The 19,411-nt window shown below is 35.8% G+C and overlaps 2 protein-coding genes across 3 annotated transcripts; one reads left to right on the top strand and one right to left on the bottom strand.

The window, feature by feature from the left end:
• Positions 1–2,750: 2,750 nt before the first annotated feature.
• LOC127972675 (presenilins-associated rhomboid-like protein, mitochondrial) lies at positions 2,751–8,440 on the bottom strand. Of its 2 annotated transcripts, none has more exons than XM_052576360.1 (10): positions 8,272–8,440; positions 7,527–7,728; positions 6,058–6,198; positions 5,939–5,987; positions 5,717–5,812; positions 4,403–4,552; positions 4,232–4,302; positions 4,047–4,148; positions 3,849–3,946; positions 2,751–3,217 (listed from the first exon to the last, which is right to left on the bottom strand). In XM_052576360.1, exons 1-10 carry the CDS (start codon positions 8,343–8,345, stop codon positions 3,103–3,105), a joined length of 1,098 nt encoding a protein of 365 aa, XP_052432320.1. In that variant the 5' UTR covers positions 8,346–8,440; the 3' UTR covers positions 2,751–3,102. The 2 variants fall into 2 exon arrangements, with proteins under 2 accessions (XP_052432320.1, XP_052432319.1); XM_052576359.1 differs by having other exon boundaries at positions 7,527–7,715; positions 8,272–8,405.
• Positions 8,441–9,906: 1,466 nt separating this feature from the next.
• Positions 9,907–17,464, top strand: LOC127972928 (nucleotidyltransferase MB21D2-like). Its single transcript, XM_052576932.1, has 2 exons — positions 9,907–10,159; positions 14,242–17,464. Exons 1-2 carry the CDS (start codon positions 9,925–9,927, stop codon positions 15,504–15,506), a joined length of 1,500 nt encoding a protein of 499 aa, XP_052432892.1. The 5' UTR covers positions 9,907–9,924; the 3' UTR covers positions 15,507–17,464.
• The last annotated feature ends 1,947 nt before the right edge of the window (positions 17,465–19,411 follow it).

Below are 19,411 nucleotides of genomic sequence, written 5' to 3' on the forward strand. Positions count from 1 at the left end.
CTGAAAAACGTGCATTATTTTTTACCAAAGGGATCATATAAAATGCATGTTATTTTTTTTATTTGATGCATGAAGATGCATTAAGAGCTGGGAGCTTTCGGCAGACACTTGAATATTTCCCAGAGCACAAAATAAGTCAAACTTACTCTGATCTTTCACCCCCTGGATCTTAATAGAGGCGTATGAGTCCCTCAGCTGTCCTCAGTGTGAAAAGATGGATCTCAAAATCATACAGTCACAGCTGGAGAGGGTTCAAAAACACAAAAGATGCTGGAAAACCAACGAATTTGTGGGAGCTGAAGGACTTTTCTGAAGAACAGCAATTAGTACAACTGCTCAGGACAAACATAGGACACACAAACAACCATCACTAAACAAAAACACAGTATTAAGTATTTCTTTTTCAAGACAGGACAAAATAATGTTTTTTTTTTTTTCACTAAACAAGTAACATTTTACAGATTCTGCAAGGTGTGTGCGAACTTTTGAACGAAACTGTACTCTCAAAATAAAGGATCTTCAATGGTTCTTGGGTTAAGTTTTATAGGGCTCATAATTTGCTGTTTTTGAAGATGCTTCTTCACATCAGTATATTGGATTCTAGGTTCTTTGAAGCACCAAAACACAAATAAAACCAGAAAAGGAGATTCATCAGGCTGGAAAAACACATTAATGAACAAACCCGTCTAAAAATGCTAATATGGTGCACGCAAAAGGGTAAAATATCAAAGTTTGATAGAAATTTTAATGAATCCCCGAACATTTTTCTAATAACTGATTATATTACACATCACAATTCAGTGGAAGTTCGAATTTTTTTTAAAAAATAAACACTTTCTTAATAATCATAACATCTCAGGACTGTGTTTTAAGGTTTCATGACCCTTTAAAGTTTCATAAAGAACCATCAACTCTTGAAGAGAACTATTTCAGCACAAAGGTTCTAAATGGAACTATTGATGTCATTAAAGAACTTTAAGTATTTGTGAGACAATCAGACGTGTTCTTTTCATGACTGGTCAAATGTTTGACTTCAAACTCTTGTGAAATAAAAACAATCATGCAGGGCTTAACTTAGGAACTTATTAATCTGATAACATGCATATAAATGTGCTTCTCTCATTATGATGATGATGTACAAAGCCTTTCAGGAACCAATGCTATTTTAATATAATTGAAATACTATTACGGTTTCATCTGTATTTTTAAAACTAGGTTTTCTTTGAGTTGCTTTAGTAATTTTGTCACTTTTATTACTATATAGTTTTATTTACCATCGTTTTACATTGTTAAACAAAATGAAAATGAGAAATATTGCCTTGGCATCTAAAATAAAATCAGTTTACATTTTTTTGTATGCTTCATTTGTTATCTAAATAATAGAAATAAAGCATACTTAAAACAAAAGACACTTATATTTAAAAAAAGTTTAACAGTATATCTAAAAATATTTATCAGTTTAGACCCAAAGCACAATCAGAAATTGCTACTGATCACTATATTGATGAAAATGAATTTTAACACGCACCTGTTTGGTTCCCATCGGACTGCGATCTAATAATCAAGAATAATTTAGATAGGTGTCCCCTGAAATTGTGGCTTTTGAGCAGGGTTTTCCGTCTATATGTAAGACAGCAGTGATGGGCGAGTGTCACTGAGTTAATATTGGCTTTAGGTCAATAACCCTCTTCAAAACACAAAAAGGGGGCAGAGAGATGGCCTTCTGTCCAGATGAGAGCCGTCTCTTGATTCAGGGTCATCCGTCTGTTTCACACACTTCACAGGACACTGCTCACGCCACGATCAACAAACACAACCAGAGGCTTTATTCCACTCAAGTGCTTAAAGATCAGTTACAAATGACATTCATGTCCAGAAGTTTGGGGTGCTTTTGTAAGACGTTTCATTTGATCGAAAATGAACAATTCTAATTTAAAAGAAGTTTCTGTGGGAATAGGTGGTAAAGTGTAATTTATTTCTGTGATGTGCATTTCTAAAGAAACATTTCTGATTATTATCAATGTTGAAAACAGTTGTGCTGATCACTATTTTTGTGGAAACAGTGATGCATTTAATTTTCCAGGATTCACAGATGAATTAGAAAGTTCTAAAGAACTTTCAATTTATTTGAAATAGAACTCTTTTGTTACATTCTAAATGACACTTTTGATCTATAAAAAATAAAAACCTTACTGACCACAAGCTTTTGACAACAGGAAAAAACAAAAACCTAAAACTCTAACATTAGGCTTCACTTTGTTTTGTTTTTTTGCCTAATTTTTAGATTTCTTGTGAATTTGGGGTGAAATATGAGCTGGATGTTCCTTCAAGAAACCCCAAAAAACTAAAAGACTGCAAAATGAGTGACAATGGGAGAGAAAAGAGTGATGCGACGGAGGTTAAGGAGTGATAACTGAGAAACAGGAAGAGGCGAGCGATACAGTGACTTCATGAAAACATGAGGAAGTGGAAAACAGACGCATTGTTCATGAGCCATTATGATACCATGACTGTTACTGAACTTTGGTCTATCTGAGAAAACAACACTGAAACGGTTTCTACTGATGAGACATATAGAACAGGTGTGTGTGTGTGTGTGTGTGTGTTATAGAGAAACAGGGTTAATCATTCACATTTAACAAGGACCAAAGTCTCATCTGAAACTCAGAACATAAACAAAACGGAAGCAGAACACAATTATAGCACATTAAACAAAAGCTGGCACCTAATACTTTTTTTTGACAACAGAATTTTAAGTAATAATTTTATTTTTCAAAATTACAGTTACAGACTATTTAAACTTTTTTAGTTTCTGTACATGATGCTGAATGTCACTGAGACGTATAGTGTCCCTAGAGCTCCGCCCCTCCTGATAAATTAGAATTTTTAAACAAGTGGGTGGAGTTTGTTGGTTTCGAATTTCAAATCGGAGGCGGGGCATAATGACATCACAGTAATACTCACTGTGACTCAAGCAGACCTCACGCTATGACTCTCCCACAGAATACAAAACAGAATATGAGCTTCAAGTGCATTAATATCTGTGTCTTTGTGTCCATTTTCCAAATAGTTTGTTCTTCACGTCACCCATGATGCATGGCTCTAGATCGGGCCGTTTCCGCCAGCACCCGGTCCTTTCGTTCTGAAGTCATGCCACATCTTCACCAGCGGCTCTCTGTTCTTCCAAATCAGCTCGTGACCATAAACGATATACCAGCTAGAGGAAGAAACAGACATCAAACACACAGAGAGAGAATTAACATGCTTATATTTACATGTTTACAACTGGTAAAAAGATTAACCTATTAACCTGCTGTTATAATGCTTGTCAAACGAGTGACTACATACCAGGGTTATTATATTCAACTGAAACCATGAAAATTATTTTTAGATAATTAAAATAAGATTAACTAAAAAAAAAAAAAAACTCTAATAGTATATTAATGATACTGAATTAACAGTGGTGCAAGTAATTTGCCAGCGTTATATTAGTATTATTTGTATATGTATTCATATTTTGACCTATAATTAAATTTTATTATTTTCGGGTTTAATTTTAGTCATTTAATTATATGTTTTGCCATTTTTATTAGTTTCTGTTTTATATATATTTATTTGTTTCTTCAGCTTTAAATACATTTTTTACTCGTTTTAGTTGCAAAGGCTACATTTCTAATTTTCACTACAAGTTTTTCCTCTAATATTTATTTTATTTTATTTCATTTCAGCTTTATTTCAATTCATAAACTCAATATTTAATAGCTCCTGTTAACAATAACAACACTTTCTCCTTTCAAAAACATCTAGACTGATCTAAATGTAAGCGAAGACAGAGATAAATCACCCACATGCCGAATAAAGCTCCACCTAAATGAGCTGCGTGATCGAAAAAACGCCATCCCAGAATCAAGCCTGCGGTATCCAAGGCAACGATGGCCTTGAGAGCCTGTTGGCAAGAGAAGATCATTAGAATGTGTCTATCATTACTTAAAACAACAACAACAAACATCTCCCACACACACACACACACACACACAGAGACTCACGTTTCCGGCGGTGAAGGTGTACATGGGGAGGAAGATGATGGCCAGTTTGGCTTCAGGCATTTTGGTGCAAACAGCTGCTAGGACAGCCATGATGGCCCCTGACTGACACAATGCAATAATCTGTTCACTACATCCACATGAACACTGGTGAAATCCTGACATGTTTAATCTGAAAACACACTCACCGCCCCCAGTGATGGACCGAACCGACCCATCGCTGTTTTACTCGCATAACTGACAAACGTAGAAATCACACCTGAGAACACGGGCACAGAAAGATGAAATCAAAAAACACTGATGAATTTAAGGAGCGTAGGATGGTTTTGGGAATCTTTAAACTCTCAAATGACCCAGACCTGAGGAGAGGTAGAGCGCCATGAACTGCTCTTTGCCCATCATGTTGACGATGCTCGAAGAGAAACTCCAGAGCACGTACATGTTGGCCGCCATGTGAAAGAGAGAATAGTGACTGAATGTGGACAGCAGCATGGGCCAACACAGCACCTCTGAAACCAGATCACAATCCAGATTAAATAACAGTGCAAAAATCTAAATTCAGATTAAATTGCTGAATAAACCAGGTCACAATCCAGATTAAATGACTGTGCAAACCAGATCTCAATCCAAATTAAATAAAAGTGGAAAGAACACAATTCAGATTAAATTACTGAATAAACCAGGTCACAATCCATATTAAATGACTGTGCAAACTAGATCTCAATCCAAATTAAATAAAAGTGGAAAGAACACAATTCAGATTAAATTGCTGCATAAACCAGGTCACAATCCAGATTAAATAACACTGCCAAGATCACAATTCAGATTAATTTACTGCGTAAACCAGATCACTATCTAGATTAATTAACAGTGGAAAGAAAACAATTCAGATTAAATTTATGAATAAACCAGATTACAATTCAGATTAAATAACAGTGGAAAGAACACAATCCAGATTAAATAGCAGTGCAAATATCACAATTCAGATTAAATAACATTGCCAAGATCACAATCCAGATTAAATAACAGTGGAAAGATCACAATTCAGATTAAATTTCTGCATAAACCAGATTACAATCCAGATTAAATAACTGCACAAACTAGATAATAATTCAGATTAGATAAATAACTGCATAAACCAGAATAGAATCAAGATTAAACAACTGTACAAACCAGATAACAATGCAGATTAAGTTACTGCAAACCAGATCAGAATCAAAATAAAGCAGTTAATGTTATGTTGTTGTAATTTTGTTATTTCTCTTATCAGTTTTTGATTTAAAAATATTTCTATTTTATTTTTAATTGTAGTTTCTTTTCTTTTTTTCATACTATTTTAAATAACATCATATTTTATCTTCAAGTATAGCACTCTGAATTGCAGTTGCTGATATACCACCAGTCATTTTGTGCATAATGAAAATTAATATATTACATTCATTTTTCTTCTCTGTTTGCTTATGACTCAATATTATCAATTTGAAAATCTATATTTTACTTTCAAATACCAACAAAACCTGAAAACATGCCAGACTGTACAAAAAAAGTGTAAAGTGTAATCAGATCTTTACAATCCAAAACGAAATTCCTCATTTTAAGGCGATGTAATCAAGAGACAAATTTGATATTCAGTTGCAGCACATTATGAAAGTGAAACAGATGAGTGTACTCACTGGAGGAGGGGTCAGATGTGAAGTACTTGAGCATGGAGCGCTGCAGAGAAGGAACTCTCCAACAACAAAACACCACCACATTGGCTGCAATGATGCCTGAGAGAGAGATTTGTTCAGATGAAACAAAGATGGACAGTATCGGTTTATTTAATAAAACTGCATCTAAACTGCTCATCTGTGTAATATGGATGCCTAAATTCAGTTAGTGTCATTCAGACTGACCTGTGACTGTTTTTTGCCCATCACTTAAACTGTTCCACCACTGATTCACCTGCAGAACAACAGACGTCTGTTAAAAACACACATCGGAAAACATTTATGTCCATTAAAGGGACACACACCTGCTTGCGCAAATCTCCTTGTTTCTGAGGCCGGATCTTCTCCAGCCAGTCAGCTTTGACATCGTCAAAATAACTCTGTACACGAGATTTGAGACTTTCGTACTGCCATATCGCTGCTCCGCCGAACGAACAACCTGTAAACTGAGCTGGAGTTATTACGAGATTCTAAAAGATTATAATCCACACACACACATTGGGCTTTATTCATGAAATGTATATGCAATTAATATGCAAATCAGGTTTTAATAAAGCCGCACAGTGATGAATTTGTGCTGAAAAGGCATGGAAACAGTAATTTTCTGCCTGACCTTATTGAATATGCATTTCTAGAAGTTTCCCTTTCCGATGCTAAATTTGTGGGAGGAGAGTATTCAAATTAATCATGCAATGCGTTTCACTTACATTTGCGCTTGTCAAATTACTGGTATTTGCACCATTATTTAATGCTCAAATAAATTGGGTCTCAAACTATTTTGCACTTTAAATGGCTGTAGTTAAGAGGAGGCAATGCAGAGAAGAGAAAGTGCATGGTAGAAGGGAGAGGATTTTTCCCACACGTATTAATTTAAAGCAAGAAAAATACATTGTCAGATCATAATCCAGATTAAATAACTGCATAAAGCAAATCAGAATTTGAATTAAATAACTGCATAAACCAGATTAGAATCATTTAAATAAATCCATAAACCAGATTAGAATCATTTAAATAAATCCATAAACCAGATCAGAATCCATAATAAATAAATGCATAAACCAGATCAGAATTCGAATTAAATAATTGTATAAACCAGATCAGAAATTGGATTAAATAACTCAATAAAGCAGATCAGAATCAAGTAAACCAGAATAGAATCCAGAATAAATAACTGCATAAACCAGATCAGAATTCGAATTAAATAAATGCATAAACCAGAATAGAATCCAGATTAAATAACTGCATAAACCAGATCAGAATTTGAATTAAATAAATGCATAAACCAGAATAGAATCCAGATTAAATAACTGCAAAACTTGATCACAATTCAGATTACATTACACAATGCCAAGCCATGTTATTTTTAACTTGCTTCAGGAAATAAAAGATTATTTTGAACCCTCAACTAGGAAGGTTGATCAAAACTTCTAGCAAACCTTAACTTTTTGGCCTCCGGTTCTTTTCAACGTACTGTGGTTCTTTATTTGCGACTACACTAATTTGATCTGCGTTTGGTATATTGTGTTGGTCAATATGTAGATGAGATGTTGCATCGATGTTCTTTAATTTGCGCGTTGTTAATAAATCACCCCCAGAAATTTCCAAGCCCATCGGCGCTCTTTGGGAATTGCGCTCGTGCGCTACTTTGCCCTATTAAGTAAAACAGGTCCTTTATATTGTAACTGTCCCACTAAACTAAATATAACTAAATATAATAATAAAAAATGTGGATTTACACAGAAATTGTTTCAGAATTGTGTCAGAATATACCTACCCCTATGGTGAAGACAAATGGTTTGACCAGTCTGCCAAATGACCTGGTGGGTGCGTGTGGGGTGGGCGGGTCTGGAGCAGGAGCCACACCCTTCTTGTGAAGGATTTCAATTTGCTCCGCCTCTTCTGCCACGCCCTTCTTAGGCTCCACCTTCTTCGCTACCTTGCGAAAGCCACACCTCTGCTGCGTCTGAAGAGTGAATCTATTTAGAGCAAAACAACCACCAAATATTGCATTGATTTAGATTTTTCAATAGGAGAAACACCGAATTTTTTTTTATCTTAATTTATAAAAAAATGTTTGATAAAAGTAACCTTGAGAGAACATAAAAACAATAAATCTAATGCATTTATTTTCAATAATTTAATGAAGTTTTTATGAGTGCAATAATCAAATAAAATGTAAATCTTAAAAAAAAAAGACCCTTATGACTGGTTTTGTGCTTCAGGGTCACATTTAAGATGTAATATATTACATTATAATCTAATAATGATGGAATGAAACGGTTCTCTGCTCCTCTTAAATAATGTTTATATCTATAAATGCCATCATAACAAAGAACTTAGCACAGGTTTAAGATCTAAACAGCTGCTCGTTACCATTATGTTTACAGTGATATTCATTGCATTACACATACTGTAAGCTGAAGCTTTACTGGTGAGCTGATTAAAAGCCTCTGAAGCTGCTGTGAGTGATGCGAGGCGCTCAGGATATAAACACGCAGTCAGAGGAGTGTGTGTGTTACCTGTTCGTCAGGTAGTGTGTGCTGATGATGTCCTCTGAAACCCATCTGAACACTGAAGCCCTCAGCGCCATCATCACTGCTGCGACCCCACGAGAGACTGTGGTGTGGTGCAGCTGCTGCTTGCACTTCCGCTTCCGGCTCAGAGCGCGCACACAGCGGCGCTTGCTGGAGGAGCGCGCGCACTGACACACTGACACGATCAAAGAAAAGTAACATGCATTTTAATTCTAATTCTTATTAAGCAGATTTAGACATTTTTACAAAGCTTGCAAAAATCAGATTTTGATATATTTGCATGCTTAAATAGCCTATTTGTTTTTTTCTATGCATATGTTATTGGGCAGGCTTTGCGATTATTCTTGTTATTTTTTAAATTAATTTACAAATTTGTGTCAGAGTTTAGATATTTACATTTTATCCAAAGCGACTTACAAATGAGGACAGTGGAAGCAATCAGTTAGCCAAGTCTCATCAAGTCTCAGTTAGCTTTACACAGTACACGTAGCAAGGGCTTTTAAATAATATAATAAATAAAAAGAAAACAGATAGAATAGAAAAAGAATAGAGCAAGCTAGTTACCATATATATATATATATATATATATTTTTTTTTTTGCATGTTTATATTTATTTGCAGGTTTGCACCTTTGTTTATTTTTATTCGCTAATTTTACTAACTTATTTGCAGAACAGTGTTAATCGATGTTTTATATTTGGAAGTGTTTATACATTTACTTTTATATTAGTTTACTCTTTTACTATTTTTGAGTTAATTTATTAATTTATTTGCGGTTGTTTAGTTTACTCATCTGAGGCAGATTTTGACTCACTCATTTAATTTAGTAATTGCATTTCACAATTGTTTCTTTTTATTAATTTAAAATAATTTTATTATTTAGCATTTTGGCAGAGTTGCCATATTTGTTTGTATTTGTATTTATTTTATATTATTTATTTATTTGCACGTTTGGGAATTTGTAATTTTTTTATTCACTAATTATGTGGCAGGGTTTGCACATTTGTTTTTATTAGGCTATATTTTATTTTAATTGAATCAATTTTTTGTCAGAATTAATATTTTTGTTTATTTTGCATACTTGCACATTAGTTTATTTATTTCATTCATATTATTTATTTATATATTTGCACGTTTGGGAATTTCTTAATTTTTTTATTCACTAATTATGTGGCAGGGTTTACAAAAAATATATATATTTACAAATATATAAATAAGTTAAGAAACAAACTAAATATAATTGTAAAATAATACAAATAATTAAAAAAGCATGCAAAGAATAAATTAATTTATTCTGACAAAAGTAGAAATTCATACAATTGATAAAAATATAAAAACAAATGTGCAAAACTCCCGAAAATGAAATGTCTAATGTCATAATTAATTAAATTAATGAATGAATAAATACATTGGCGAATTTACACAGCAATAAAAAAAAACTATTAAATATTAATGTATTTAATTATTTGTGTACTAATCTTGTGTACTAAGATTAATGATTTAATCTTGAGTAATTTGGCCTCCATAGTAAAACTATATAAATCAGTGCTGGTCCGCGGCTGCGCGTCATCGAGCCTCCGGCTTCAGTTCAGCGCGTGCGCTCCGCGGCTCCCGGTTCACCGTCTCCTCCTCGCGAACATGGCGGCGCCTGCGCTCTCCAGCCGGGCTAGTTCAGCTGGCAGCAGCCCCACCGCCACCCCGAGCAGCACCAAACACGTCCCGCAGGCCCCCGAGCTGGACTTCAGGTCCGGAGCCCGGATAGAGGAGCTCAACCGGCTGATCGCCGAGTTCAGCAAGCACGAGCAGCGCGAGTATGACGACCAGCGCGCGCTCGAGATCCACACGGCCAAGGACTTCATCTTCTCCATGCTTGGTGAGGAAGAGCTCTGCTTCTGACACAATGCAACTCATGAATCCATCCATGCATGCATTTGAAAGGGAAAGTGTGCTTTTGCGCGTTCAGTGCGTCTGTTTGTCTTTGCGCTCCGTTCTGCATTAAGCAGCGGATGGGTGTGTTTGCAGCTTCAACACCCCCAACTCGTGTTTGCATTGCTATTCTGATGCTTTATTTGCATGAGATGGCAAAATCAGGTCATCTGCTTGCTGTTGAAGTAACATCTCAGCCAAACAATGCACATTCTGTCCTTGTTTACTCGTTTGTTTACGGCTGGATGTCTTTCCGTCTTCTCTGGAAAACAAAAGGAGATGTACAATTTCCAAGCCTCTCTGCTTTCTGTTTTCATTCAGTGAAAGTGGAAGGTCAGCAGTGGCTTTTGAGGTCCGGAAAGAGCAAAAAAAAAAAAAAAAGCCTTTAAAAAACCATTTATCTTTACATGACATGTAGCTGAGTAAATAATGACAGATTTTTAATTTCTTTTGGTTTAATTATTAGAAGGAGATAAAAAAAAGCAAAGACAGCATGAGGAAAAGCAAATGTGTAAACTAAAATAAATACAATTAAGCGAGAATAGCAAAATAAAAAAAACATGCAAATAAATAATTACATTTTATAATTAAATAAATTGCCAAATGTGAATAAAATAAGCCAATAAATTAATTAATAAATACATTTAAAAATATACACATAATAAACACATCTAAAGCATGTGAATAAAACAAAATTCTTCTTTTTTGGAAACTCTTTATGGGCCTATATCTGATGTACATGGAAAAATATGCATGACATTAATTTTGATTTGTTTGTTAAAAACTCTGCAATTCAAATGCATGAAAATGCCATATGCAATTCATATACTTACATTTAGGTCTAAATATGTTTTGGAGTGGAAATGGTTGTGAATTAGAATAAAAATGCAACGTATAGCCAGACCAGCGGGAATAAGTGACGCCAGTACAAAGAGCATGACTAGAACATAGAAGCTGCATTTATTTGTAAAAGAGTTGAATTCTCAGAGATGCTGAGCAGAAGTGCTGCATTGTGAAGCAGAAGAGATTGGTCCAGATGCATGAGTTCAGCCTCAGGGCGATGCAGTGATGCTGTCTGTGCACGGACTCCCTGTCAGACATCCAGGCACACACTCATCTGTGCTAGAGAACAATCTGAGGACAGGATGAAATCAAAACGGCCAGTGATTACTTCTTTAAAAGTCACATTAGGAAAGTCAAATTGGGTGCAATTAATCAACCGAATTTCAGAAACCTCCTCTGCTAAAACTTGGATCTGTTAGTATTTTTTCTGAAGAAAGACAAACATAAATAGGGATAAAAACAAGAATATTAAATGTTATAGATTTATATTTTCTGAGTTATCCACTATTTTGTTGAGGAGAGCCAAAAGTAAAATTTTCACCTGAGATTCGGAGCCAAATTACAGGGTGAAGAAATGACTTTAAAAAGATGGTAGCATCATTGTGTTATTTTTAGACTGAGATTAGGTTTAATAGTAAAATCTGTTGACTTTAGCAATACTTGTTATGTTATATGCCAACAGTGACCCTTGAAAAATGGGTGAAAAAGCATTTTGAGTGTTTTCCTCCCAAGGTTTGCATGCATGTTGCTCAAGAAGTATTAAATATAATATCCTTTCAGTTTTGGGGGTAACACTTTACAACAAGGTTACATTTGTTAACATTACTTAATGCATCACGTTTATTACATTATTTATTATATCCTTGTTAATGTTAGTTAATAAAAATGCAGTTTTTCATTGTTCATTCGAAGTGCGTTAACCAACACAACTTGTGATTTTTAATAATGCATTAGTAAATGCTTAAATTAACATTTATATTAATAAATGTTGTAGAAGTATTGTTCATTCTTTGTTCACGTTAACTAATGAACCTTATTGTGAAGTGTTACCAATTTTGTTTTTTAACACTTCATTTTTAATGCCCTAATCCAGGTCTCCAGGAGTAAATTGTTAAATTGTACACATTTTCCGTGGTCAAAAACCAAATATGCTACACTTTGCATACAGTTGGTGCCAGTTTCTTTAAAAAGAAATGTCTGAAGAACACACAATGTTGAAGATGGAAATATACCTGGTTTCCCTCTGCCAAAATGATTGCATGTAACACACCTATCCGAGAGCCACAAATAAAAGTTTTTCCAGAGTTTGCATGACTGTAACTCAATAAATATTAACAGTATCTCAATATACTTTCACATCATGGTTCCTAAACTTCTCTTTTGCTATCTTCATTTATATGGTTCAATCTTAGTGATCTCAGTGCGATGTGCAAATTGTTAAATTATACACATTTTCAAATTGTCATTTTGATCCCCTTCTACAAAATAGTGGATTACTTGGTGGAAATACATCAATGATATTTAATATTTAGCATTTTATTCTTCATTATGTTCTTGTTTCAACAGCAAAAAATGATCAAAATCCATGTTTTCAGTTGAGGTGACACAGAAAGACCGTCTTGCATGCTGAGCTGAGTTTACTGTGCTCTTGTTATGATAGACGCTTAAATTGTGGGCCTGAAGGTGTATTTCTGAATGTTGGACTCGCTGTGGCCTCTGGAGGAGGGTGACAGGTGTTCAGGGCCAACACACACACACACACACACACACACACACACACTAAGTTGTTTTGGTTTTTCTGAGCGTCTCTGGAGGTTCTTCTGCTGCTGACGGGAGATTTTAATACCCATGAGTCACTGGCTGGCGCATGTACACTTGAGCTCAGGTGTGATTTGGGATTATTTTCTTCAGGAGTCAGTTGGCTGTTCCTGAGGGTCTTGTCTGGAATGTTCTTGTGTTTGTGTAGGAATCGTTTTATAGTCTCTATTGCATGTGCTCTGTTGCTCTTGTGGTTATAGATTAACCTTTATGTCAATTGCTTTATTGTTAAATTCTGTTCTGTGAAGCAATACCTTCTTTCTCTCTAATGCTGTGCTCACCTCTTGCTGAAATTGTGAAATAACAACGTTACAACATGGAAAATGTTAGTTTTTGTGGCAACGCTCATGACACAGAAGTGCTTTCATTTGAAGAAACTTAATTGCTATGCTTATGTTCGCATTCTTGAAAATGTATTATTTTGCAATGCCATTTTGTCACGTTATACAGGTGCAAATTTAACCCACCTCTCTATTCTCCTGCAAAACATTGATCAGCTTTAATAAAACTGCATTTTAAACTGCATGCAGAGCAAAAACCAAGTGTGAGAAGTTTAGGTTTTCATCACATTTCAAACCTGTACGGTTTTAAAAAACGTTTCAGAAACTATTGTTTTCAAAAAGGTACTTTACTCTCACACATTTCATATCAGGACTTCTAGAAATACACATAAACATGAACCCTGACACACAGTCTCTTGTAATTGCCTATTATTGCTCCTTTGTTTGTTTTGATTGCTTCTGTTGTCCTCATTTGTAAGTCGCTTTGGATAAAAGCATCTGCTAAATAACAAAACTTTAAATATAAAGTAAATGTAAATAACAAAACTAAATAGACATTTTAAAACAAGCCCCAAATCAAATAAACAACACAAATAAAGTAATATATTGCATTAATAAAATAAGGCTTTGTCTGTGCTCTTTCCATTTAAATTTAGAGGCAACCACTGCATTTTAATCCTCATCCACACAAAGATGCTGCATACATGCAACATGAGCATTTCCTCGGTTTCCAAACACAAGCGTAAACAAAGCAGCGCTGCACTTATTAACCTTAATATGAATTATACAGAGGTAAGATGAAAAGAAAAAACACCATCTAAACCTTTCTAAAGACAGTAAGTTCCCCATCTCAAGGGAACATTAGAAGGGTACATAAAAAGCATGCATTTTAAGGTTAGACTTTACATTTTGATATTAAATCCATTATTGTATTGCACAGAAATGTTCTACACAGTATTAAGTTCAAGATGTAACTGTAATTAAATTACAGAAATAAGAGCAATCCTTTACTTTACTCTTTCCAGGGGAAAGTAATTAAATTAAAGTAACTATGTAATTTGCTAACGATGTAATTTTCTGTTTTCAGGCATGGTGCAGAAGTTGGACCAGAAGCTCCCGGTTGCCAATGAGTACCTGCTGTTGTCCGGCGGGGTACGGGAAGGTGTGATTGATATGGATCTGGACGAGTTGACCGTATTTGCGCGGGGAGCCGATTACGACATGGACTTCACGTTACTGGTTCCCGCGCTCAAACTCCACGACAGAAACCAGCCGGTCACGCTAGACATGCGTCAGTCGGCGCTCTGCCACTCCTGGCTCAGCCTGCGTCTGTTTGACGAGGGAACCATCAACAAGTGGAAGGACTGTTGCACGGTTGTAGACCATGTTAACGGTGCCACCAATTACTTTTTCTCACCCACGCTGGTGGCCGACTGGTTCTACGAATCCATTAGTATGGTGCTGGCGGAGATTCAGAAGAAGCCTCAGCGCGGCGTCCCACGGGTTGAAAAGGTCGAGCGCAATGCAACCATCATCTCCATCATTTTGGGCGTCGGAGGCAGTCGGATGCTGTACGATGTGGTTCCAGTAGTCTCGTTCAAAGGATGGCCAGCGGTTGCCCAAAGCTGGCTAATGGAAAACCATTTTTGGGATGGGAAAATCACGGAGGAGGAAGTGATTAGTGGGTTTTATTTGCTGCCTGCGTGCTCTTCTACAGGCCAGAAGGAAAACGAATGGCGCTTGTCGTTTGCGCGCAGCGAGGTGCAGCTGAAGAAGTGCATCTCTGCGAGTCTCATGCAGGCGTACCAGGCTTGTAAAGCTCTGATTATTAAGCTTCTCTCTCGACCCAAAGCCATCAGTCCGTATCATCTGCGCTCGCTCATGCTTTGGGCCTGCGACCGCCTGCCGCATACGTATTTGGCGCAGGAAGATTACGCCGCGCACTTTTTGCTTGGGTTGATCGATGACTTGCAGCACTGCTTGGTGAATAAAACCTGCCCGAATTACTTTATCCCGCAATGCAACATGCTAGAGCACCTCAGCGATGACACGGCCATGCTTCATGCGCGCAAGTTGTCGTCTGTTCGCTCCGACCCAGCAGAACACCTGCGAAGTGCAATAGAGCACGCTAAAGCCGCGTCGCGACTCACGATGGAGCTCCAGTGGCGCGGAGGAAGCTCAAACCTGTCGTCTCCTCTGTTAGAAACCGGATCCGATCAGCAACCAGACGACCGACTCGCGAAGAAACTCCAGCAGCTGGTCACGGAGAATCCTGGGAAGTCCATTTCAGTCTTCATCAACCCAGATGATGTCACGCGACCTCACTTTCGCATCGATGACAAATTCTTCTGAAGCCACGCCCACTGATCTGATTGGGTGCTTCATGCAGATGACCTCACATTTCTACTGATGACCAATTATTCTGAAGCCACGCCCACTGATCTGATTGGGTGCTTCCTGCAGATGACCTCACATTTCAATTGATAACAAATTATTCTGAAGCCACACCTTCTGCTCTAATTGGGTGCTGACTGGGGATAAGCTCAATTTTACATCATGATACATTTTTCTGAAACCACGCCCCCTGATCTGATTGGTTGGTGCCTGCAGGCGACCTCATGTGAATTAATTTTTGCATCGATCCTTTTATTCTGAAGCCACGCCCCTTGATCTGATTGGGTGCATACTGGGGACGAGCTCACTTTCGCATTGATGACAAATTCTTCTGAAGCCATGCTCTCTGATCTGATTGGCGCTGAATTTTTTTTTTTAAGAGTCCCAGAAGCAGTAAGCCTTGTGTTTTGCACAGCGCTGGAGATGTTAAACGCTTCAGGCTCTGAATATGATGTTAAAAATGGACATGATCTTGTTTCACTGCTGCCAGTTTGAAGTTGTTCATATTTGTTCCTCCCCATTACGGATGCTCGGCCTTTACGGGAAAGATAGAGAGAGAGCAGGAGATTTCTGAAAGGATGTGGGGGGAGGACGGTTTGTGCATGGCTCACGTGGATAACAGGAAACCCATAACTCCACTCAGAAGTGCAATTAGACAAAATGTGTTTATACGCTTTACTTGTAAGTACACTGTAACATGATACTGTAAACAAGCTGTTTAAGACACCGTCGTTTCACAAACACACTTACAGAAGAACTTAATTCTCACAAACTGCACATTACAAACACACTCCCTGTGACTATAGAGGTTTTGTTTCATTTTAGGTGAATCTCATGTAAACATTTCCGTATATCATTCTACCCCCCCTAAAATGCTATGAGTAATTGTTGCATTAAAAAAAAGCCTCTTTTAGAACTAGTTTTCGTTATGACAAAAAAAAAATCATGACATTTAAACACATTTTAACCCTAAATGGACCATTTTAATGGAGTTTTAGCAAATAAAAAATCACTAATTCAAAATCATAAAAAAATGAATAAGCCTAAATTAAATATACACATCGTATATCAATTAATATTGCTGTTTAAATTACCTTAAATATATTTTATTGCATTGCATTTAATGAGAATTGCAAGATATAAAAAGCTTGTCATGAAAAATCTTTATCCTAAAATATGCTTTTAAATTGCTTTCATGAGATTCACCTCTTGGAAAGAACAATTCTAAACACAAAACTTAATTTGTGTTTATATATATATATATATATATATATATATATATATATATATATATATATATATATATATATAATAATAATATGCGCTGCTAAATATGATCGGTGCATTGAATCATTTGTTTTTGTAATAATTTGTGTATTTTGGTCAATATATGATGTGCTTTGTAACTGTACATACTGCTGTAATTAGCCCCGCCCACTTCTCCCAGTTAGACCAATCAGCCTCCGCCAATTACGTGATGTGGTCTCATCTAATTACTGACACATGCATATATTTGCATGTTATTGGTAGGAGGGAAGGATCAGAACAGACCAAACATGAATCTTTAAGTTCTACAGGGACCAATCGTAATGCCTTATCACAGAAAATAAACCAGTGGGATGTTTTTATTCAGATTAAGGGGATCCTAAAGACCCTTTAATAGCCTCACCATGCGTTCCTCCTTATTATCTAATTCAGGACATATCAGAACTAAACCGAACATTGATTTATTTGAACTGTTGTCATTAGGCTAATGTCCATGAGGATTGTGTGTACATGTTGTTATTATTATGCTTGATAAATATCTAACATGCCAGTAGGCTTATGGACACCTCAGCAAAATAACATATCTGCTCTGGATCAGTGTTGTATTGCATTTTAAACTTGTGTTTGGTAAATAAAGCTGTACAGAAGTGCTCAAGAGTTTGTTTATTCTGTTTTGCATTTTTTTCAAAATAACCTAAAAAATATGTTTTCAGTATTTAAAAAAAGCTAATTAAGTTTCTATATTTGAGGTTCAAAAGTTTTAAGATTGTTTAATGTTTGTGAAGACTCTTCTGCTCACCAATGCTGCATTTATTTATTAGAAATACAGTAAAAACGGTAAATTATAAAATATTACCATTTTAAAATAACTTATTTCTGTGATCAAAGCTGTACTTTCAGCATCATTCCTTCTTTCTTCAGTGTCACATGATCTTCAGAAATCATAATAATATGCTGATTTGCTGCTTGACAGATGTTGAAAACAGTTGTGTTGCTTAATATTTTTAAGGAAACAGTGATGCATTTTAATTTTCAGGATTCTTCAATGAATTGAAAGTTCAGAAGAACAGCATTTATTTGAGTGGCGTTATAAATGCCACCTAATGCATTCTTACTGACAAAAAGTATTAATTTCTCACTAAAAAAAAAGAGATCTTAGATCAGTAGACCGCAATATCAACTGACTTCGTCCCTTTCTTTGACTCATTATGTTATCAGTCTGCCAAAAGCCTCTATATTTATGCACCAAATTGGATTGCAAAAATGACATAATTGTTGCATGCAACCATTTGAAGCATTTAACCTCCTGTTTCTCCTGCTGTTTCTTTGAAAATCGCAGTGTTTGATTCCTACTGAATAGAAATATATTGCAATATTACTGCTTCTCCAGCAACTTAGTTAGAGAGCAACATCAGGGATCATAACCCACATGCTGTCAGCTAAATGCTCTTTTTCCCACTGTATTAAAAGCATTGAGGCTGTAGGAGAAACGTTTGGATGGAGTTTTTCCTCCAGGAGCTCCGCTCAGCTAAAGTGCTGCGATGGAGAATTACAGATGTGTGTGTGAGAAAGGTAACTGCTGAGAAGTTTATCAGGACAACAGAATGCCTCTTTGTAAAGTACAGCTCAGGATGATGATAAACTGTGTGTGTGTGTGTGTAAATGCTGAGAGCTGTTGTTATATCTTGCTGACCAGAGGAAGGTAGAGTTTCAAGCTCTTTTGCGCACATTTAGATATGACACACCTGCTCATTCAGTTTTGCTTAAGCAGCTGAATACCAAAATAATTCAGCTCCGTTTTATATATGAGTGTGTGAGTTTGCGCAGGCCATGCCAGGTTATTTATGTTTCCTGTCGTCTCAGCACCTGTCTGTCCACCTGCGACTTACCCCCCTCGCCACATTGTGTGTGTGTGTGTGTGTGTGTGTGTGTGTGTGTGTGAAAGAGGTTTTTGGTTTGTTGACGTTAAAAGATTTTTAATCTACCATGGTTTTGCAATCTTGTAAAACCTATTGTACAAAAATGTTAAACCCACTGTAAAAAAAAAATAAATAATATATATATATATATTTATATTTCAAATAATGTTTCAAGATATATTTTCTGTTTGGCCATATTATAAATGTATATTTTTATAATTGTAATTTTTTTTTTTTTTTTTTTTTTTTACAATTGATGTTGCCTCAATCCAAGAAAATACTTAAAATTTCACATTTGAAGAAAAACGTTTTGTATTGTCTACGCCATGACACTGTTTTTTTATGTAAAAAATTTAACATTTAATCTCTAGTATTATTATGGTCTGTTGAACAAGTTTGTTACAGAATGAAATTAAATGGCAGATGCAAACACATGCTATGCCATTCAGTAGTTACATTTTGACAAATTCATTCATGCTAAAACATATTATTAAGAGCACTAGACAAAGTTATGTTTTGTGTGAATAACATATTTTTTTAATGGAAAGTAAAAAATATACATCTTAAAATGTTCTCAGTATTATTATTGCTCTATATGAATTAATATTAAAACATCAGAGTGATAATACAGTCTGATACCTGTACCATGGTGAGGTTGAGGATCACATCGGGACTCTG

The sequence above is a fragment of the Carassius gibelio genome, chromosome B15 (genome assembly GCF_023724105.1).
Source record: "Carassius gibelio isolate Cgi1373 ecotype wild population from Czech Republic chromosome B15, carGib1.2-hapl.c, whole genome shotgun sequence".
In the NCBI taxonomy this organism is placed as follows: Eukaryota; Metazoa; Chordata; class Actinopteri; order Cypriniformes; family Cyprinidae; genus Carassius; species Carassius gibelio.

What these genes read in the sequence shown, in the direction of transcription:
- LOC127972675 (XM_052576360.1), bottom strand. Translation starts at nt 8,345, where the DNA reads ATGATGGCGCTGAGGGCTTCAGTGTTCAGATGGGTTTCAGAGGACATC. An exon ending in AAGGAGATTTGCGCAAGCAG is followed by an intron (nt 5,988 to 6,057) that starts GTGTGTGTCCCT and finishes GTTGTTCTGCAG; the next exon opens with GTGAATCAGTGGTGGAACAG. An exon ending in TGGGCAAAAAACAGTCACAG is followed by an intron (nt 5,813 to 5,938) that starts GTCAGTCTGAAT and finishes TCTCTCTCTCAG; the next exon opens with GCATCATTGCAGCCAATGTG.
- LOC127972928 (XM_052576932.1), top strand. Translation starts at nt 9,925, where the DNA reads ATGGCGGCGCCTGCGCTCTCCAGCCGGGCTAGTTCAGCTGGCAGCAGC. An exon ending in CTTCATCTTCTCCATGCTTG is followed by an intron (nt 10,160 to 14,241) that starts GTGAGGAAGAGC and finishes TTCTGTTTTCAG; the next exon opens with GCATGGTGCAGAAGTTGGAC.